Source organism: Cynocephalus volans, chromosome 7 (assembly GCF_027409185.1).
Source record: "Cynocephalus volans isolate mCynVol1 chromosome 7, mCynVol1.pri, whole genome shotgun sequence".
Lineage (NCBI taxonomy): Eukaryota > Metazoa > Chordata > Mammalia > Dermoptera > Cynocephalidae > Cynocephalus > Cynocephalus volans.
Window position 1 is genome coordinate 16,837,467 of NC_084466.1, and position 23,921 is coordinate 16,861,387.

Sequence of the window (23,921 nt, forward strand, 5' to 3'; positions counted from 1 at the left end):
ACATTCTTCTCAGCAGCACGTGGAATATCCTGTAGAATAGATCATATATTAGGTCATAATATCAAGTCTCAACAAATTTTTAAAAATTGGAATCATATCAGCTATCTTGTTGGACCACAACAGAATAAACCATAAATCAATAACAGAAGGGACATTTGAAACTGTACAAATATGTGAAAATTAAACAGGTTGCTTCTAAAAAACAAATGGGTCAAAGAAGAAATTAAAAACAAAATTTAAAAATTTCTGGAGACAGAATTCTGGTCAAGATGGAGGAGTAGATGGATCCTAGTGTCACTCTCTCCAAAAAATCAACCAATTTGCACTATTAAAAAGCAACAGCAGGAGGCCCAAGATCTGTGCTAGAACAGGCAGGAGCTACGTGACCCCAGCCCAGGACAGTCCCTGCCACCCAGAGAAGCCTGAGATCTGTAGGATACACACGTCCCAAGTCAGCCGTGCCAGAAAAGGCAGGTGCCATGGGACCTCCAGCCCAGGATGGTCCCTGCTACTTAGAGAAGCTTAAGAGCTGTCAGGCGCACACACTCCAAGTCAGTTGTGCCGGAAAAGACAGGCACCACAGGAGCTCCAGCCCAGGTCAGTCCCTGCTGCTTAGAGAGGCCTAAGAGCTGCTGGGCTCACATGCCCCAAGTCATCTGCATGTGATACCCCCTGCCACATGACAAAACACCAAAGAAAAGATACCAGAAATATGAAAAATCAAGAAAGTACATCACCATCATAGGAAAATAATAACTCTCAAGCTCTAAATCCTATAGAACAGGAAGTCTTTGAAAGGACTGACAAGGAATTTAGAGCAACAATTCTAAGGAAACTAGATGAGATACAAGAAAACTCACTTAGACAACACAATGAAATGAGAAAAAATATACAGGATATAAAAGAAGAAATGTACAAAGAAATCAATGCCTTGAAAAAGAATGTAGCAGAGCTTGTGGAACTGAAGGATTCATTCAACGAAATAAAAAAACACAATAGAGAGTCTAACCAGCAGGCTAGAGCAAGCAGAAGACAGAATTTCTGACCTTGAAGACAGGCTGTTTGAATTAACACAGGCAGACCAGAAAAAAGAATTAAAAAGAAATTGAAGAAAATCTAAGAGAGATAACAGACAACCTTAAGCAATCAAATATCAGAATCATGGGTATTCCAGAAGGGGAGGAAAAAGGAATGGCATTGGAAACATATTCAATGAAATAATAGCAGAAAACATCCCAGGTATAGGGAAAGTCACAGATCTTCAGATTCAAGAGGCCCAAAGATCCCCAAACGTATTCAACCCAAAAAGGTCCTCTCCAAGACATGTGATAGTCAAAATGGCAAAACTCAAAGAGAGACTCTTAAAAGCTACAAGAGAGAAGCAGCAAGTCACCTATAAGGGATCCCCAATCAGAATAACATCAGACTTTTCATCAGAAACCCTAAGAGCCAGAAAAGAATGGGTTGATATATTCAAAATACTAAAGGATAAAAATTTCCAGCCAAGAATACTTTACCCAGCAAGGCTATCCTTCCAAAATGAAGGACAAATATTATATTTCTCAGACAAACAAAAACTATGGGAGTTCACTACCAGTTCACTATCAGTTCATGACCAGCCTTACAAGAAATTCTCAAGGAAGTATCAAACTGGGTTTGATACCTCAAAAACAACCATCACTGCCATGAATACTCAAGAAAGAACGAAACCTACCAGCAAAACAAAAATGCTAACGATAAAGAAAAAACAGTTTTTCTACCACCCCAAGAAAGCAACAAATACAGAAGGCAAAAAGAAAATTAGAAAGAAACAAAAGGTACTTAAGACATCTAAACAAAAAGCAATAAAATGCTAGGAGTAAATCAACACCTTTCAATAATAACTCTAAATGTAAAGGGATTAAATTGCCCACCCAAAAGACACAGACTGACTGACTGGATTAAAAAGATGGACCCAACAATATGCTTCCTTCAAGAGACTCACCTGATCTGTAAAGACACATGTAAACTAAGAGTGCAAGGATGGAAAAAGCTGTATCAAGCAAATAGAAATGAAAAACGAGCTGGAGCAGCTATTCTTATATCAGATAAAATAGACTTTAAAGCAAAAACCTTAAAAAGAGATAAAGAAGGCCACTGTATAATGATAAAAGGATCTATCCATCAAGAAGACATAACAGTCATAAATATATTGGACCCAATGTCAGAGCAGCCAGATTTATAAAGCAAACACTATTAGATCTAAAGAATGAGATAGACACTAATACCATAATAGCGGGGGAACTGAACACCCCACTGTCAACATTGGACAGATGATCTAGGCAAAAAAATCAACAGAATCAGTAGAGAAACACAAGATCTAAACAAGACTCTAGACCAATTGGATTTGGCAGATATCTGCAGAACATTCCATCCAACAACCTCAGAATATTCATTCTTCTCATTAGCACATGGAACATTCTCCAGGATAGACCGCATGTTAGGTCACAAATCAAGTCTCAACAAATTCAAAATAATTGGAAATATTCCATGTATTTTTTCTGATCGCAATGGATCAAAATTAGAAATCAATAACAAATGAAAATCTGGAAACTATACAAACACATGGAAATTAAACAATGTTCTACTTAATGACACATGGGTCCAAGAAGAAATTAAACAGTAAATCAAAAAATTTCTTGAAAATAATGACACATAATACCAAAACCTGTGGAATACTGCAACAGCAGTACTAAGGGGGAAATTTATTGCATTAAATGCTTACTTCAGAAGAATGGAAAGATGGCAAATAAACAACCTAACACAGCAGATCTCCTTAAAGGTCTAGAAAAACAAGAACAACCCAAACCCAAAGTTAGTAGGCAGAAAGAAATCATTAAGATCAGAGCAGAACTAAATGAAATAGAAACCCAAAAAACAATACAAAAGATCAGTGAAACAAAAAGTTGGTTTTTTGAAAAGGTAAATAAAATCAACAATCCTTTAGGAAGGCTAACTAAGAAAAGAAGAGAGAAGACCCAAATAACAAAAATTAGAAATGAAAAAGGTGATATTACAACTGATACCTCAGAAATACAATGAATCAATCATTAGAGACTGCTACAAACCACTATGCCAACAAATTTGAAAATCTGGGGGAAATGGATAAATTTCTGGACACATAAACTACCAAAACTGAAGCAAGAAAATATAGACAATCTGAACAGACCATTAACAATAAATGAGATTGAAGCTGTCCCAGCAAAGAAAAGCCCAGGACTGGATGGGTTCACTGCAGAGTTCTACCAAACCTTCAAAGAGGAACTGATACCAATTCTCTACAAAGTATTCCAAAAGATTGAAACAGAGGCCATTCTCCCAAACTCATTCTATGAGGCAAACATCACCCTGATACCAAAGCCAGACAAAGATATATCAAAAATAGAAAACTACAGGCCAATATCCTTGATGAATATAGATGCAAAAATCCTCAATAAAATACTAGCGAACAGAATACAGCAACACATACACAAAGTTATACACCATGATCAAGTGGGATTCATCCCAGGAATACAAGGTTTTTTTCAACATATGCAAATCAATAAATGTGATACACCACATCAGTAAAAGCAAAGACAAAAGTAATATGATCATCTCAATAGACACTGAAAAAGCATGTGAGAAAATTCAACATTCTTACATGGTAAAGACTCTCTACAAGTTAGTTATAGATGGAAAGTATGTTAACACAAATAAAGCCATAATGATAAGCCCACTGCCAATATCATTCTTAATGGGGAAAAGCTGAAAACTTTTCCCGTAAAAACAGGAACTAGACAAGGATGCCCACTCTTACCACTCCTATTCAACATAGTGTTGGAAGTACTAGCCAGAGCAGGCAGAAAAGAGAAGGAAATAAACGGCATCCACACTGGAAAAGATGAAGTGAAACTGTCCATGATATGATCCTATATATTGACCAGCCTACAGCCTCTACAAAAAAACTCCTAGAGTTGATAAATGATTTTAGCAAAGCTGCAGGATACAAAATCAATACACAGAAATCAGTAGCATTTCTATACTCCAACAGTGAACATTCAGAAAAAGAAATCAAGAAAGCTAGCCCATTTACAGTAGCCACCAAAAAAATAAAATACTTAGGAATAAAGTTAATGAAGGATGTGAAAAATCTGTACGAAGAGAACTATGAACCACTGTTTTGGAGAAATTAAAGAGGACACAAGAAGACGGAAAGATATCCCATGCTCTTGGATTGGAAGAATTAACATTGTGAAAATGTCCACGTTACCCAAAGTGATCTACAAATTCAGTGCAATCCCCATCAAAGTTCCAATGACATTTTTCTCAGAAATGGAGAAAACTATCCAGACATCTATATGGAATAACAAAAGAACATGCATAGCCAAAGCAATCCTGAGCAAAAAAAATAAAGCTGGAGGCATAACACTACCCAACTTTAAACTATATTGCGAAGCTATAATAATCAAAACAGCATGGTACTGGCATAAAAACAGACACACAGATCAATGGAATAGAATAGAGAACCCAGAAATCAACCCATTCACATACAGCCATCTGATCTTTGACAAAGGCAGCAAGTCTTCACAGTTTGGAAGAGACTGCCTCTTCAACAAATGGTGCTGGGAAAACTCAATTCATATGTAGGAGAATGAAACTAGACCCATACCTCTCACCATATACCAAAATAACTCAAAATAGATTAAAGAATTAAATATGCATCCTGAAACAATAAAACCCCTTAAAGAAAACATAGGGGAAACACTCCAGGATGTAGGAGTGGGGACAGACTTCATGAATAGGACCTCAAAAGCACAGGCAACTGAAGGAAAAATAAACAAATGGGATTATATCAAACTAAAAAGCTTCACAGAAAGAGAAGTACTACATGTTCTCACTTATTTGTGGGAGCTAAAAATACACAAATAAAAGGGGGAGGGGAAGAAGACACAACAATCACAACAATTCCTTGAACTTTTTAAGACAAGTGAACAGATATGATGTAGGGCGGGGTAGGGGAGAGAGGAGGGAGGAAGAGGAACGGATAAAGAGTCATGAAAATCAACTGCAAGTATATTGAGAAATTAAAAAAATAAATAAATTCTTTGGGAAAAAAAAATTTCTGGAGTCAAATGAAAAGAAAGACACCATAACTGCCAGGACCTATGGGGCATAGCAAAAGCAGTTCTAAGAAGAAAGTTCTATAACAATAAATGCCTACATGAAAAAAGTAGAAAGACTTTAAATAACCTAATGTTACACCTCAAAGAACTATATATACAAGAACAAACCAAATGCACAGTTAGTAGGAATAGAGAAATAACAAAGATCAGAGTAGAAATAAATGAATTAGAGATTGAAAAAAAACAAACAGATCAGTGAAACAAAGAGTTGGGTTTTTGAAAAGAAACAAAATTGGTAGACATTTAGCTAGACTAAGGAAGGGAAAAAAAGATAAATAAAACTAGAAATGAAAAAAGATGTTACAACTGATACCATAGAAACACAAAGGATCATAAAAGACTATTAGGAACAACTGTGTGCTAACAAAATGGAAAACTTAGACAAAATGTATAAATTTCTGGACACATACAATGTACCAAGGATGAATCATGAAGAACTAGAAAACCTAAACAGACCAATTGAGTAATGAAATTGAAGCAGTAATGAAAAGTCATCCAGCAAAGAAAACCTTAGAACAAGATGGTTTCACTGCCCAATTCTACAAAACATTTAATGAAGAACTAATACCAGTTCTTCTCAAACTCTTCCAAAAAATTGAAGAGAACAGAATACTTCCAAACTCATTCTATGAGACCAGCATTGCTGTCATACCAAACTGGAAAAAGATATAAAAAAAAGAAAACTACAGATCAGTATCGGTAATGAACAAAGGTGTGAACATCCTCAACAAAATACTAGCAAACCAAATCTAAGAAGACGTTAAAAGTCATACACTATGGTCAAGTGTGATTCATCCCAGGGATGCAGGGATGGTTCAACATAAACAAATCAGTAAATGTCATATATCACATGTACAGAATTAAGGAAGAAAACCTTATAATCATTTCAATAGGTGCAAAAACAGTATTTGATAAAATCCAACACCCCTTCATTATAAAAGCATTCAACAAGTTAGGTAGAAGGAATGTATTTCCTCCATGTGTAGAAGAATGAAAGTAGACTCTTATCTCACCATATACCAAAATCAACTAAAGTCAATTAAAGACTTAAATATAAGACCTGAAACTATAAAACTCCCATAAAAAACACAGGGAAAATGCTTCAGGTTGTAGGACTGGGCAAAGACTTTATAAATAATGCCTCAAAAGCACAGGCAACAAAAGAAAAAATAAACAAATGGGACTATATCAAACTGAAAAGCTTCTGTGCAGCAAAGGGTACAATCAGCAGAGCAAAAAGACAACCTACAGAATGAAAAAATATTTACAAACTGCGCATCCAACAAGGGATTAATATCTACAATATACAAGGAACTCAACTTAATAATTTTTTGAAAATTCAGTTAAAAAATGGATAAAGGATCTGAAGAGATATTTCTCAAAAGAAGACATAACAAATGGCCAACAGCTATATGAAAAAATGCTCAACATCACTAATCATCACAGAATTGCAAGTCAAAACTACACTGAAATATCATCTCACCCCAGTTAGACTGGCTGTTATCAAAAAAGACATAAAATAGCAAATGCTGGTAAGGATGCAGGATAAGGGAAACCCTTATATTCAGTCTTGGTGGGATTGTATATTAGCATAGCCATTATGGAAAACAGTACAGAAGTTTCTCAAACAACTACAAATAGAACAACATACTATCCAGCAATTCCACTACTGGGTATATACCCAAAGGAATGGAAATCATCTTGTGGAAGGGAAACTTGTACTTTCATATTTATCGTAACTCTATTCACAATAGCCACAATATGGAACCAACTTAAATGTCCATCACCAGAAAATTGGATAAAGAAAATGTGGTACATACACACAATGGAATACTATTCAGCCATAAAATAGTATGAAATTCTGCCATTTGCAGCAATGTGGATGAACTTGGAGAAATTTATGTTAAGTGAAAAAAGCAAGGCACAAAAGAGAAATTTTCATGTTCTCATTCATAAGTGAAAGCCAAGAGAAGGAGAGAGAGAGAGAAAAGAAAAGAAAGAAAATAATAAGTTGTACTCTGAGAAGAAAAGATCAAAACTGTGGTTACTAGAGGTAGAAAGAGGAGGAACGGGTGATAGAGGTTGGTTCATTGACACATAACAGCCAGGCAGGAAAAATAAAAGTTCTGCGGCATACAGTTGAGCTAGGTATCTGTAATTAAAACAGTAACTTACTGCATGTAATGAAATGGCTAGAGGACAGAAGAACAATTGTCCTCATCACAAAGAAATTAAGTTTTGTAATTATTAAATATGCTCATTACCCTTATTTGAACATCATACATTGTATAAATGTATTGACATTCAACTCTGTACCCCACAAGTATGTATAATCAATATGTTTCAATAAGTAGGTAAAGAAGGAATGTACCTCAACACAATAAAGGCCATATATGACAACCCACAGCTAAAAAACTGTTCATACTGAAGGAACAAAAATGGAAGGCTTTTCCTCTACGAGCTGGAAAAAAGCAAGGATGCCCACTTTCCCCACTCCTACTCAACATAGGACAAGAAGTTCTAGCAATACAATAAGGCAAGAGAAACAAAGGGCATCTAAATCAGAAAGGAGGAAGTCAGACTATTCCTGTTTGTAGATGACATGATCCTATACATAGAAAACCCTAAAGAGTCCACCAAAAAATTGCTAGAACTAATAATTCAGTATAGTGTCACAATACCAAATCAACACAAATTAATAGCTTTCTTATATACCGATAGTGAAATATCTGAAGATATTTCAGAATATCTTCAAAATAAATCAAGAAAGTAATCCCATTCATAATAGCTACAAAAAAAATGAAATACCTAGGAATAAACTTAAACAAGGTTGTGAAAGACTTGTACAATGAAAACTATAAAACATTGGTGAAAGAAATTGAAGACACAAATAAATGGGAAGATATCCCATGTTCATGGGTTGAAAGAATATCATCAGAATGTCTATAATATTACACAAAGCAATCTATAAATTCATGCAATCTCTGTCAAAATACTGATGACGTTCTTCACATAAATAGAAAAAAATGATCTTAAAATTTGTATGGAACTACATAAGATCCCATACAGCCAAAGCAATCTTAAACAAAAAAAGTAGGAAGCATCACTTTACCTGACTTCAAAATATACTATTAAGCTCTGGTAAACAGAATAACATGGTACTGGCATAAAACATGTTGCCCGGGCCGAGCCCGTGGCGCACCCGGGAGAGTGCAGCGCTGGGAGCGCGGCGACGCTTCCCGCCGCGGGTTCGGATCCTATATGGGAATGGCCGCTGCACTCACTGGCTGAGTGCCGGTCACGAAAAAAAAAAAAAAAAAAAATGTTGCCCAATGGAACACAAGACCAAAAATAAACCTGTGCATCTACAGCCAACTGATTTTCAAGAAAGTTGCCCAAAAAATACATTTTTCAGGAAATGGTGCTGGGGAAATTGGATATCCACCTGAAAAAGACTGAAAATGGTCCGTGTCTCTCACCATACACAAAAATAACTCAAAGTGGATCAAAGACCTAAATTTAAGACCTAAAATTATGAAACTACTAGGAGAAAACATTAGGGAAGTGCTACACGAAATAAGTGTCAACGGTGCTTTTTTGAGCAAGACTACAAATGCACAGGAAAGTAAAGCAAAATAGACAAATGGGACTACATCAAACTAAAAAGCTTCTGCACAGCAAAGGACACTGTCAACAAAGTGATGACACAACCTACAGAATGGGAGAAAGTGTTTGCAAAGTACACATCAGTCAAGGGACTAGTATCCAGAATATGTAAGGAACCTAAACAGCTCAACAGAGAAGAGAACAACCCAATTAAGAAATGGGCAGAGGACCTGAACAAACATTTCTCAAAAGAAGACATACAGATGGCAAACAGACTCAAGAAAAAATGTTCAACATCACTAATCATAAGAGAAATGGAAATTAAAACCACAGCGAAAAATCATTTCACTCTAGTTAGAATGGCTGTTGTCAAGAAGGCAGAAAATAATAAATGCTGACAAGGATGTGGAGAAAAGGCAACTCTTCTACATTGTTGGGAGGAATGTAAATTGGTACAGCCCTTGTGGAAAACAGTATGAAGGTTCCTCAGAGAACTAAAAGTAGAGCTATCTTGTGACCCAGCAATCCCACTCCTGGGTGTATACCCAAAGGAAGTGGAATCAGTATGTGGAAGAAACACCTGCACTCCCATGTTCATTGCAATACTGTTCACAATAGCCAAGAGATGGGATCCACCTAAATGCCCACCAGTGAATGAATGGACCAAAAAAACTGTGATGTATGGAATGAAATACAATTCACCTACTTAAAAAAATGAAATCCTGTCAAGGATGGAACTGGAGACCATCATATTAAGTGAAGTAAGTCAGGCACAGAAAGACAAGTACCGCATGATCTTATGCTTATGGGAAATCTAAAAAACAAATAGTGGTCCTCATAGAAGTAGAGAGTAGAATAATGGGAGGGGAAGTGGGGTAGAGAAGGGGAAGTGGTGGTTTAGTGGGTACAAAGCTACAGGGAGACAAGAATAAGTTCTGGCCTTCTAGGCTGACAAGAGCTAATGTTACTATATTGTATATTTTTAAATACCTAGAAAAGAGGAGCTTGACTGTAATCAAAAAGAAAAGATAAATGTTCAGAGGACTGAGACACCGTCTACCCTAATAGGATCATTGCGCAGTATATGTATGGAAACAACACACTGTACCCCACAAATATGTACAATTAAATTTTTTTTAAGTTTATGGGAAAAATAAAAACAATGCAAATCTTTCCTCAAACTTTATGAATACACTTGTTATATACACATGTGCATTTTTACAATATTTGCTTATTTTCAGAATTAATTTTAATGTATTATTTTTTGCTTTGTTAACTATAAATATTCCCTTTTAGTTTATTTTAAAAAGAGTTAGTTTGACTAGATTATTTGAAACTTTCAGATGATGATGTAATTTCTACAGTCACTCTCTGGATTATTGCTGATTTTGATAAGCCATCTGGGAGAAAACTGCTTTATAATGCATTAAAGCACATGGTGAGTATCTAGATATTTTTACCACAAAAATTTCAGTTTGTTGCAATTTCAAGAAAGCAATGTGAAGAATATGCATTAAATGTTTATTCTGCATGTTAACATTTTAGCTAACTTGATTAGAACATGGTGCTAAGGAGACTAAGGAAATCAAATTCAGTCTCTGTGTAAAACAGATAACTTTGGCAAGGAAAAGAAAAACCTGTCTTCTATGAGTCATGACCTGTATATCTGATAGCCCTTACAATCAAGTATACATGTCTAATATTGGGTACAAGTAGGCTATTAAAGCAAAGTAAATGACTCTAGAGCTTACCACTACCTCAGTGACCCCAAAACTACTTTTTACCAACAATAGGTAGTAATAGCAATTTTTGTCACATAAGTAGGCAGCACCTTCGCTCTCTGATTATTTTAAGAAAAACTGAGTAAATTTATCTTACTGAATAATATTTTAATCCTTAATGCAACCTTAATGTTCTTGTTGTCAGATGATTACAAACCAGTATACTTCAGAAGGACTCCTTCCTCCCTTCCTCTCTTCCTTCCTCCCTTCCTTCCTCCCTTCCTCCCTTCCTTCCTCCCTTCCTCTCTTCCTTCCTCCCTTCCTTCTCTTTCTCTCTTTGTCATTTTGCTCACTGACATTTATGTATTTATTCAAAAGTATTCTTTTTGTAAACTTCTGTATTCTTAAGGGAATATATGTCTGTCCAGATTTTAAAAAAACTAAGAAGCATAAAATATTTTATGAAATTGTTTTTATATTATTTAAGTGTAAATTCATTGCTGTGTAATAAATTGTCCCATAACTTAATGGCTTAAAACAATGAACATTTATTTCTTACCAGTTTTGTGGGTTCAGGAATTTAGGAGCAACTTAGCTGAGTGGTCTGGCATGGGGTCTCTCATAGGATGCAGTCAAGACTTGAGCTATGGTTACAGTCATCTGAAGGCTTGACTGAAGCTGGAGGATGAGCTGCTAAGATGGCTCACTTACCTGACCATTAACAGGAGGCCTCAGTTTTTCACTGGCTGTTAGCAGAATGCTTCATTCCATTGTCCTCTTTCTGGTGTTGCTTAAGTGTCCTCACATCGTGGCAGCCAGCTTTCTCCAGAATGAGTGATAAAGACAGAGCCACAATGCCATTTATGATCTAGCCTCAAAAATCATATGGTATATCTCCTGTTTATTACACAGATCTATTCATTATGAGAAGGGGCTGTACAAGAACATGAATACCAGGAAGTGGGAATTATTGGGGCCATCTTGGAGGCTGACTAACAAATTAAGAATAAATAATACATTTTAAATTAATCATTATAACATCTGCTAGAAGAATTTTCTTATATTAGAACACTTTGGAATGCATTTGGTCTTTTCTAAGTAGCCTACAAACCAGCAAATTTCCAAAAAGATTGTTTGGGATCTGTGGAGCAACAGTCGTCCTGTTGGGAGAAATTAGCTTGTGCCTGCTTTTTCTTCTCAAGAAGTCCTGGGAGCAGTTCTCTGAGAGGCCCATAAACTGTCTTTCTCCAGTAGTTATGATGTATATAGCAGATGACTTTCCCTGGATTTAGTTTGTTGCTTCTTCTGTAACTTTCAGAATGCTGTCTTAATAGTTTATTTCTTATAGGATGGATGGTTATTTCATTATCCCAAAGCTTTTCAAAATCCACCTACCTTCAGAATCATTAAAAACACATTATTATTAGACTTAGAGTTTTAATTCTATTAATGATTACATATATATATCAATTACATCGAGGTCAAAACAAATAGTATCTTTTGACTCGTCCAAGGAAATTGACAAGTCTTTCATTCTTCTCTCCTCTCCTAGTTTGCTTCCTCCTGTCTTTGCACATTTAAGCAGATGTCAGTAGTTGTAAGAAACTTTACAGCAATTGTAAGGAATATTTTAGCATTTTGAATATATCATCCCATTTCCTTCTAGCTTCCACTGTTTCTGATAAGAAGTCAGTTAACGTTATTGGGGTTCCCTGGTATATGATGAGTTGTTTCTCTTACTCTTCAGGATTTTCTGTTTATCTTTGTTAACATTTTCACTGTGATGTGTTTGGCTGTAGATATCTTTACATTTATCCTTCTTGGAGTTCATTGAGCTTCTTGGATATGTAAATTATGTTACTCATCAAATTTGGGAAGTTTTCAGCCATTATTTCTTCAAATATTTTTTCTGTTACTTTTTCTTCTCTCCAGTCTCTTCTATTATGCATATGTTGTTATGCTTAATATTAATAAATGTGATGTCTCACATTGCTCTAAGGACCTGTTCATTTTTCTTCATTCTTTTTATATTCTCTTCTTCAGACTGTGTAATCTCTATTGATTTACCTTCAGGTTCACTCATTCTTCTGCCATCTCACATCTACTGTTGAGTCCCTCTAGTGAATTTTTCACTGTAGTTGTACTTTAGAATTTTCTTTATTTAGTAATTGCTGCCTCTTTACTATTGTTACCTATATGATGAATCATTATTATTATAATACATCCCTTTTATTCTTTAAACATGGTTTCCTTTAGTTCTTTGAACTATGATATGTCTGTTAAATCCAACATCTAAGACTGCTAATGCCTGCTTTATTTGCCCTTTGTATGACAGCCTCTCATGCCCGCTTCTAATACTTCTAATGCCTGCTTTTTTTTTTTCCCTTAGTATGAATCACACTTTCCTATTCCTTTGCATGTCACAATTTTTATTGAAAACCAGACATTTTAGATAATATACTGTAGGACATTTGGATACTGATAACCCTCCATCCCCAGGGCTGGTTATTTGTTTGTTTGTTTGATTGGTTGTTTGTTTAATTCTGTAAAGTCTAATTCTCTATCAGTCTGTGTCTCTGATGTTTCTGCTCAGGTTTTTTTTGTTTTGTTTTGTTTTGTTTTCTTGTTTTTATGTTGGCTCCCTAGAGGAACTGCCTGTGAGTCAACAAAAGCCACTTATTGGCCAAAGGTTGTGCCTCATTTTCCATAGCCAGTTAAATTTTTATCCTTTAACGTTAGGGGTGTGTGTCTCAGAGACTTTCATAGTTCAGGGGTTTTATGATTTTGCCCTGCATTCACCCGTGGAATAGTATTTTGGAATTTTCTTTTTTTAATCGCTCCTAAGAACGTTCAGCCTTTGACACATGTATACAATCTTCCAGATATCCTAGAATGAGTTTAATTTTTATGTTTAAGTCTGACTTTTTAGGAGTTGCCCCAGAGTCGGAGTAGCTTTTTGTTCAGCAGCGTTTATTCAGAGGTTCCGCCTAAGTCCATTAAGCCACTAAGGCTTCTGCCCTTTGCTAATGGATCTACATGTGGCTTAGGGAATACTTTCATATCTGTCCCATGCCCCATTCTAATTGCTCCCCAGTGGGACCAGTGTAGCATATGCACTTAGTTTTGCAGAACTTCAGGGATGGGTATGATCACAAGTCAGCTCTTCTTGGCTATTTCTTTCTCTAATTTTCTGTTAAACTTCTGGCTACTCTGCCATTTCACTTCCTACTAGTATCATGGGGCTACCAGCCCTTAATTGCCTTCCAGTAAGGTCTCCATTATTTTGACAATGCTGTTAGATATGAACTTCTGTACACTCTATTCAAACTAGTCATTCTTCTCAGGCCGAGCTGCAGAACTCTTTTTTTATAGCCTTCCTCTCTCCTTAGGTATAACATCTGTGCTACTGCATTGGAACTGGGGCAGGAACAGTGGCCCATTTCTCCCAGAATGATATACTCATGCTATGTATGATCAGTGGGTAGTGAATGGTAGTCCATAGTCTTCTTCATTTGCCTGTCTTGGTGTGGAACCTCTGTCCTATAGGCAAGCTTGGGCTGAGGCAATTGAGTGTTCTCAGCTTGCCATGCCTGATGTAGAACTTCTGCCCTACAAGTGGGAGCTGGGCGGGGGATGGGAGCTCTAGTTCACTTGGTCTTGACTTTCTCAAGTGAAGTTTCTGCCACGTGAAGCTGGGGGCATGAGAGATATCAGCAGCCTGTCCTTCCTGGGGTGAAACATAGCTCTAGACTGGGAGCTGAAAAGAACGGGAGCCCGTCTTCTTGGCCACACCCACCTGAAGTAGAGCCTTCATAACTTGGAACTAGGAGGTGGGGAGGATAGGAGCAGCTTGTGGCCCGAAGGACACAGGCTCTTACTTTCTTAGCGAGATTTAGTGTATTTTCCTCAAAAAGTTTTTCTCTGTATGCCAAATGCCCTTAGAACAATTTCCAGAGACTTGTAATTTTTACTAGTTAAATGGTTGATTTACTGGGGGAGAGTGTCCACCAAGGTTTTCCCATAGCCATTCCAGAAGTAATGCCTCATTTGTAAGAAAATTTACAAATTTAACTCTTAATTGATTTTACTCTTCTTATCCTTTCATACTGTAACTTTATTGTTATGAAAGCTATCATTTTGTACTAACCATTGGTTAGCTGATACACATTTTGAAGTAGTTTTTTGAGATAGGGTGTATTTTCTAGCTGTTTAAATCTGAGTATGTTTATCATTGCTGCTTTCTCATTCTTGAGTCAGAGTTTATTTTTTCTCAAAACCAAGTAGAAATTGCCTTACTGATTTTTTTTTTTTAATTGGAGGGGGGAAATCTGCTTTTAGGCTCCTTTCTCTTAAAACTAAAAACAAAGATTGTTTCTAGGTATTGATAGTTTTTATTAATTTTTTAAAAATACACATCCTTTCTCATTTGCAGTATTTTCTCTAATTTTATTTAATTACTTTTTCAAAATTTATTTATTCTAGTTTTTTATGTTGTATCTTATCTTTCTGTCATTCATGTCTATTTTTTTTCCTCTTCTTTTCTTCTTTTTTTTCCCCCTCATCTTTTTGTCAGTTTCTGAGTACTCTGGAATGGAGACTCTTATTTGACATCTTGATCAGGCATCAACAGACTCTTTCTATGAAGGGCCAAGTAATAAATGTTTTATGTTTTGCATGCCTCATTTACTCTGTCACATATTGTTCTTTATTTTTTGTAATCCATTAAAAATATAAAATAACATTTTTAGACTGGAGGACCATGTGAATGTAGACCTCAGATGGGATTTGGCATATGGGCTGTAATTGTTGACTACTACTCCTGAACTAGTTCATTAACTGAATTATCTGTGGTATCAATCTTATTTTTCTCTTTGCATTATTATATTTTGATTCTCTTTTTATTTTAGCCAGCTTATTTTTAATTTCTGCTTTGTCTCATTTCAACCTTTCCTTATAGCATCCTGGATCTGTTTTTTGGAGGCCATGTCTTCTTTACATTGGTACACAAAATTCAAAAGACTAATATAATAAGCACTTATATACCTACCACTTAGATTTAACAATTGTTAACATCTTGCCTTACTGGTTTTACCTAACTCTCTGTCTAGGGTGGGAGGAAGACAAAAATGGTCTAGATCATTTTAAAGTAAGTTATAGAAACCAGCATATATCATCCCTTAGTACTTAAACATGCATTTACCAAGAATAAGGATTTTCTTCTACATAACTACAATATCACTGTCACATTATTAGTACTAAATCTGTATTAAATTTTTCCCAGTAGTTCACACAGAGTTGTCTCCTTCCAAACCAGGATCCGAACAAGTTTCCCACACTACATTTCATTGTTACATTTTATTATTTTCTTCTATTGTAGATCAGTCTTCCCCACTGACTTTTAAAAAAGACCAAGCTAGTTGTTTTGTAGAAAAATTCAACATTCTGAATTTTGCTGATTGTTTCCTTATAGTATTTTTAACTCGTTCTTGTATCCATTATATTTCTCTACACTGGGATTTATGTCTAAAACTTAATTAGATTTAGCTTAACCAGTTTTGGGCAAGAAAATATCATGGGTAATGCTGTATTTCTCATATAGCATCACATCAAGTAGTATGTGAATGTCAGCTTATCTCTATACATTTGAAGTGTTAAGTGGTGATAGCCAAATCCCTACCTTGTAAATGAGCTTTTTCCTTGTTCAAATAGGAATTAATCTATGAAATAATATTTTGACACTGTGATAATCTACTATTGCCCACGACCTTTCATGTAATGCTTTTAGGATCTACTGATGATGCTTACCTGAATCAGTTGTTTTATTTTTGGATGCGAAAGAGATATTATTCTACATTTATTAGGTGGTATTTTTCTGAATAAGAGATTTTTTTCCTTTACTAACCAAGGATGACCTGAAATTCTTCCTAAAAATCCAAAGGAAATTCTTTATTCTTTACATTTAGTTACCAGTTATGAGAGAAAGGAGATGGTATAGTAGTCATTACTGCATCACAATAGAATCTTTATGCAAAGAGGCAAAGCACTTAGAGTTACTAATGATTATTTTTTAGGCTATTTCAGTGGTATACTACATTTAGTACAGTAAACAGGAAGACTTTGACAGTGAAAGATGGTATAAAGTAACATGAACAAACTTGATGGGAAAGAAAATATGTTGAACTGTCAAAAAAATAAATGATATTGGTCTTTTTAACCTATAAATGTGTTTTTCAGGAAACAAATGATTATAGTCGTTGGGGGCTTATTTATAATCCTTCATCAAAAATAAATGAAGAGAACACAGCCATTTCTAGAGGAATTCTGGCAGCTTTTCTTACACAGAAAAACAGCTTTTTGAGAAGCTTTCTCAGGAAACTGGCAAAGGAAAACACTGCTACAGCTGTTTACTCTGGAGACAAAATTAAAACATTTCTTACTAAGGTCAGTAGCTATTTGTTTGAAATAAATACGTGTTGCATATTTGAAAAATATGTCAGAGTACTTAGAAATATGTTACTGAAAGCGTCAATAAATAAGTATAATCAGTTGAGGATAATAACTAAGCAATTTTTTTACAGTGGAAAAAGATAAACATTAAATGATATGACTTTTTATAGAGGCATTTAATGAATCAAATTTCATATATTTTGTTAACTACTTCATGATCCTTAAAGTTGATGGCATTCTAGTAAGGATATTTATTTAAAGTGAAGAATTGGGGATTAAAGCATTGTGTAAATAATCCTCAGGTATTTTACTGAGAGTGCAGTTGGGAATTTTAAAGATAGAAGATGATCTTCTGAAAGAATGATTTATTAATTCATTCAGAAATTATTGATCATCTACAATTGAGATATACTTGTGAACAAAGCAGGTAGAATATATGCTCTTTGTGGAGCTTATATTACAGTGAGAAGGAAAGATAAAATAAGTGATATTGGAGAAATATAAAGACACATAAGAGGATATGCGTTTGATGCTATTTTAGATGGAATAGTCAGGGAAGGCTCTCAAAAGAGCTTACATTTGAGCAGAGCTCTGAATGAAAGGAGACATCAAGCCATGGGAAAGTCTGAGGGGAGTGTACTAAGTTCAGGAACACAGCAGGTCAAATGGCCTGACACAGAAGACAGTCTTGCTAGGTCTGAGGTGTGGACAGAAGATCATTATGACCTGAATAGAGTGAGTGATGTGGAGAGTACTAGATGAGGTGAGGGGAATGATCCCAGATATTTCAAGCACTGGTAAGGAACTGAAGTTTTTTCTAGGTATATTGGGAAGCCATTCAGGAATCATGAGGTGAATAGTGTTTAAAAAGTTAACACCGATTGCTCTGGCTAGTACTTCCAACACTATGTTGAATAGGAGTGGTGAGAGTGGGCATCCTTGTCTAGTTCCTGTTCTTAAAGGAAAAGCTTTCAGCTTTTCCCCATTCAGGATGATATTGGCAGTGGGTTTGGCATGTATGGCTTTAATTATGGTAAGATACTTTCCCTCTATACCTAACTTATAGAGGGTCTTTGTCATGAATGAGTGCTGAACTTTATCAAATGCTTTTTCTGCATCTATAGAGATGATCATATGGTCCTTGTGTTTGAGTTTATTAATATGGTGTATCACATTTATTGATTTGCGTATGTTGAACCAACCTTGCATCCCTGGGATGAATCCCACTTGATCGTGATGAATAATTTTTCGTATGTGTTGCTGTATTCTGTTTGCTAGTATTTTAGTGAGGATTTTTGCATCTATATTCATCAAGGATATCGGCCTCTAGTTTTCTTTTTTTGGTTATATCTTTACCTGGTTTTGGTATCAGGATGATGTTTGCTTCATAGAATGAGTTTGGGAGGTTTGCGTCCGTTTCAATCTTTTGGAATAGTTTGTAAAGAATCGGTGTCAATTCCTCTTTGAATGTCTGTGAATCCATCTGGTCCTGGGCTTTTCTTTGTTGGGAGCCTTCTGATAACAGCTTCAATCTCCTTTATTGTTATTGGTCTGTTCAAATTTTCTACGTCTTCACGGTTCAGTTTTGGGAGCTTGTATGTGTCCAGAAATTTATCCATTTCCTCCAGATTTTCAAATTTGTTGGTGTATAGTTGTTTATAGTAGTCTTGAATGATTCCTTGTATTTCAGATGAATCAGTTGTAATATCGCCTTTTTCATTTCTAATTTTTGTTATTTGAGTCTTCTCTCTTCTTTTTTTTGTTAGCCATGCTAATGGTTTGTCAATTTTATTTATCTTTTCAAAAAACCAACTTTTTGATTTGTTGATCTTTTGAATTGTTTTTTGGTTTTCAATTTCATTCAGTTCTGCTCTGATCTTAATGATTTCTTTCCGTCTGCTAACTTTAGGTTTGGATTGTTCTTGTTTTTCTAGAAGAGAAGGAAATAAAGGGCATCAGATTGGAAAAGAGGAAGTCAAACTGTCCCTGTTTGCAGATGACATGATCCTATATATCGAACAGCCTAAAACCTGTACAAAAAAAGTGTTGGAATTGGTAAATGATTTCAGCACAGTAGCAGGATACAAAATCAACACACAGAAATCAGTAGCATTTCTTTTCTCCAATAGTGAACATGCAGAACGAGAAATCAAGAAAGCCTGCCCATTTACAATAGCCACCAAAAAAATAAAATACTTAGGAATTGAGTTAACCAAGGAGGTGAAAAATCTCTATCATGAGAACTACAAACCACTGCTGAGAGAAATTAGAGAGGATACAAGAAGATGGAAAGATATTCCATGCTCTTGGATTGGAAGAATCAACATAGTGAAAATGTCCATACTACCCAAAGTGATATACAAATTCAATGCAATCCCCATCAAAATTCCAAAGACATTTTTCTCAGAAATGGAAAAAACTATCCAGACATTTATATGGAACAATAAAAGACCACATAGCCAAAGCAATGCTGAGCAAAAAAAATAAAGCTGGAGGCATAACACTACCTGACTTTAAGCTATACTACAAAGCTATAATAACCAAAACAGTATGGTACTAGCATAAAAACAGACACACTGACCAATGGAATAGAATAGAGAATCCAGAAATCAACCCACACACTTACTGCCATCTGATCTTTGACAAAGGCACCAAGCCTATTCACTGGTGAAGGGACTGCCTCTTCAGCAAATGGTGCTGGGATAACTGGATATTCATATGCAGGAGAATGAAACTAGATCCATACCTCTCACCGTATACTAAAATCAACTCAAAATGGATTAAGGATTTAAATATACACCCTGAAACAATAAAACTTCTTAAAGAAAACATAGGAGAAACACTTCAGGAAATAGGACTGGGCACAGACTTCATGAATATGATCCCAAAAGCACGGGCAACCAAAGGAAAAATAAACAAATGGGATTATATCAAACTAAAAAGCTTCTGCACAGCAAAAGAAACAATTAACAGAGTTAAAAGACAACCAACAGAGTGGGAGAAAATATTTGCAAAATATACATCTGACAAAGGATTAATATCCAGAATATATAAGGAACTCAAACAACTTTACAAGAAGAAAACAAGCAACCCAATTAAAAAATGGGCAAAAGAGCTAAGTAGGCATTTCTCTAAGGAAGATATACAAATGGCCAACAGACATATGAAAAAATGCTCAACATCACTCAGCATCCGGGAAATGCAAATCAAAACCACACTGAGATACCATCTAACCCCAGTTAGGATGGCTAAAATCCAAAAGACTCTGAACGATAAATGCTGGCGAGGTTGCGGAGAAAAAGGAACTCTCATCCATTGTTGGTGGGACTGCAAAATGGAGCAGCCTCTATGGAAAATGGTATGGAGGTTCCTCAAACAATTGCAGATAGATCTACCATACGACCCAGCTATCCCACTGTTGGGAATATACCCAGAGGAATGGAAATCATCAAGTCGAAGGTATACCTGTTCCCCAATGTTCATCGCAGCACTCTACAATAGCCAAGAGTTGGAACCAGCCCAAATGTCCATCATCGGATGAGTGGATACGGAAAATGTGGTACATCTACACAATGGAATACTACTCAGCTATAAAAACGAATGAAATACTGCCATTTGCAACAACATGGATGGACCTCGAGAGAATTATATTAAGTGAAACAAGTCAGGCACAGAAAGAGAAATACCACATGTTCTCACTTATTGGTGGGAGCTAAAAATTGATATATAAATTCACACACACACACACACACACACAAAACCGGGGGGGTGAGAAGATATAACAACCACAATTACTTGAAGTTGATACGACAAGCAAACAGAAAGGACATTGTTGGGGGGAGGGGGGGAGGGAGAAGGGAGGGAGGTTTTGGTGATGGGGAGCAATAATCAGCCAAAATGTATATCGACAAAATAAAATTAAAAAAAAAAAAAAAAAAAGTTAACACCGGATGTCAGTGAAGATTTGATTGTAGGTAGACAAGAGCAGAAACAGGATGAGTAGTCAGAATGCTAATGCAATAATCTATGCAAGAAAAGTATGGTATCTTGGAATAGATATTAGTGGTAGAAGTGGTGAGATGATTGACAAAAGTATTTGTTCTGTCTTTTGCTTTTTTAAATTCAAAATATTTTAACATTTACTTGTACATATTTGTAGAGTACAGAGTATTGTTTCAATGCATATGTATACTGCACAATGATTCACTTAGAGTAGATGGCATAACTTTGTACCCATTAGTCCACCACTTCTCCTCCTCCCCCTTCCTCCTATAACTCACTCCCCACCCCAGCCTCTGGTAACCATTATTCTACTCTCTACTTCTTATGAGAACCACTTTTTTTTTTTTAGGATTCCACGTATGAGTGATATGCAGTGTATTTCTGTGCCTGCCTGCCTTAATATGGTATTCAGTTTCATCCATGTTGCTGCAAATTATAGAATTTTTTTTTTTTTTTTACATCTGAGTAGTATTCCATTGTGTATATATACCACAGTTTTTTATCCATTCATCTGTTGATGGACATCTAGGTTGATTCCATCTCTTGGCTATTGATTTCATTTCCTTTGGGTATATACCCAGTAGTAGGATACCTGGATCATAAAGTGGATGAATTTTTTTTCTCTGAGGAACCTCCATATTGTATTCCACAAGGGCTGTACCAATTTACATCCCTGTCAACAAAGTAGGAGAGTTGCTTTTTGAGAGTTTTTTTCTGAATCCTTTCCAGTATTTGTTATTTTTTGTCTTGTTGATAATAGCCATTCTAACTGGAGTGAGATGATATCTCACTGTGATTTTAATTTCCATTTCCCTGATGATTAGTGATGTTGAGCATGTTTTCATGTGCCTGTTGACCATTTGTATGTTTTCTTTTGAGAAATGTCTGTTCAGGTCCTTTGCCAGTGTTTTCTTCTAATAGTTTCATAGTTTCAGTTCTTAAATTTGGGTCTTTAATCCATTTTGAGTTGATTTTTGTGTATGGTGAGAGGGGTCTAGTTTCAGTCTTCTGAGTGTGGATATGCAGTTTTCTTAGCACCATTTGTTGAAGAGGCTGTCCTTTCTCCATTGGATATTTTTGGCACCTTCGTAGAAAATCAGCGAACTGTAAATGGGTGGTTTATTTCAGGAGTCCCTATTCTATTCTGTTGGTCAGTCTGTCTATTTTATGCCAGTACTATGCTGTTTTGGTTACTATAGCTTTACAGCCTATTTTGAAGTCAGGAAGTATGATGCCTCCAACTTTGTTCTTTTTGTTTGAGATTGCTTTAACTATATGGGCTCTTTTGTGGTTCCTTACAATTTTTTTAAATTTTAATTTATCAGTATACAATGTAGTTGATTTTGTGTCCCTTTACCAATTCCTCCTTTTCCCCCTTCTCTCTCCCCCCACTCCAGGTTCCTTACAAACTTTAAGATCATTTTTTCTATTTCTGTGAAGATTGTTGCTGGTATTTTGAAAGGGATTGTGTTGAATGCATAGAGTGCTCTGGATAATATAGACATTTTGATGATGTTAATTCTTCTGACCCGTGAACATGGGATATCTTTCCATTTATTTGTGTCCTCTTCACCTTTTTTCACCAGAATTTCATAGTTTTCATTGTAGAGGTCTTTTACCGCCTTGGTTAAATTTATTCCTAGATATTTCATTTTCTTGGTAGCTATTGTGGTTGAGATTAGTTTTTAGTTTTTTCTTCAGCTATTTTATTATTGGCATATGGGAAGGCTGTTGATTTTTGTGTGTTAATTTTGTATCCTGCCACTATATTGAATTCATTTATTAGTTCTAGTAATTTTTTGGTGGAGTCTATATTTCTTTCTTTGTATAAGAACGTGTCATCTGCAAATAGGGATAGTTTGACTTCCTCCTTTCTGATTTGAATGCCCTTTATAGTTTTCTCTTTCCTTATTGCATGAGCTAGAACTTCTAGCAACTGTGCTGGGTAGGAGTGGGGAAAGTGGGTATCCTTGTCTTGTTCTAGATCTTAGAGGAAAAGCCTCCAATTTTTGTCCATTCAGTATGATATTAGATGTGGGTTTGTTGTATGTAGCCTTTATTGTATTGAAGTACATTCCTTCCATACCTAATTTGCTGAGTGTTTTTATCATGAATTTTATCATGGATTTTATCAAATGCTTTTTCTAAGTCTGTTGAAATGATCATTTATAAATTGGCATATGTTGAACCATCCTTACATCCCTTGGATGAAACCCACTTGATGATGGTGTATCTTTTTAATGTGTTGTTGCATTCGGTTTGCTAGTGTTTTGTTGAGGATTTTCATATGTTCATTACAGATATTTCTTTTTTGTGTGTGTCTTTTTCCAGTTTGGGCAGGACAGTAATGCTGGTCTCATAGTATTCCGTTCTCTTACATTTTTTGGAAGAATTTGAGAAGAATTGATATTAGTTCTTTAAATGTTTGGTAGAATTTGACAATGGAGCCATCTGGTCCTGGGGTTTTCTTTGTTGTGAAACTTTTTATTATTGCTACAAGCTCATTAGTCATTATTGGTCTGTTTAGATTTTCTAGTTCTTCATGATTCATCCTTCGTAAGTTGTATGTGTCCAGGAATTTATCCATTTTTTTCCAGGTTTTCCAGTTTATTTGCATATAGTTGTTCCTAATAGTCTTTTATGACCATTTAATTTCTGTGGTATCAGTTGTAATGTCTCCTTTTTCATTTCTAATTTTATTTTTCTTTTTTTCTTTGTTAGTCTAGCTAAAAGTTTATTGATTTTGTTTACCTTTTTGAAAAAACAACTCTTTATTTTATTTATCTTTTGTATTTTTTAAAATATCTAATTCATTTATTTCCACACTGATCTTTGTTATTTCTCCTCATCTACCAATTTGGGATTTGGTTTGTTCTTGTTTTTCAGGTTCCTTGAGATGTAGCATTAGGTTATTTGGAGTCTTCTTTTTCGATATAGGCATTTA

At 35.5% G+C, this 23,921-nt stretch overlaps 1 protein-coding gene across 1 annotated transcript in view; it reads left to right on the forward strand.

The window, feature by feature from the left end:
* Positions 1-23,921, forward strand: part of UGGT2 (UDP-glucose glycoprotein glucosyltransferase 2) — a 187,900-nt gene that overhangs the window by 85,202 nt on the left and 78,777 nt on the right. Inside the window, exons 20-21 of the mRNA XM_063101517.1 lie at positions 10,151-10,245; positions 16,763-16,969. Of these exons, the coding sequence (XP_062957587.1) occupies positions 10,151-10,245; positions 16,763-16,969 (302 nt within the window). The remainder of the gene's footprint in view (positions 1-10,150; positions 10,246-16,762; positions 16,970-23,921) is intronic.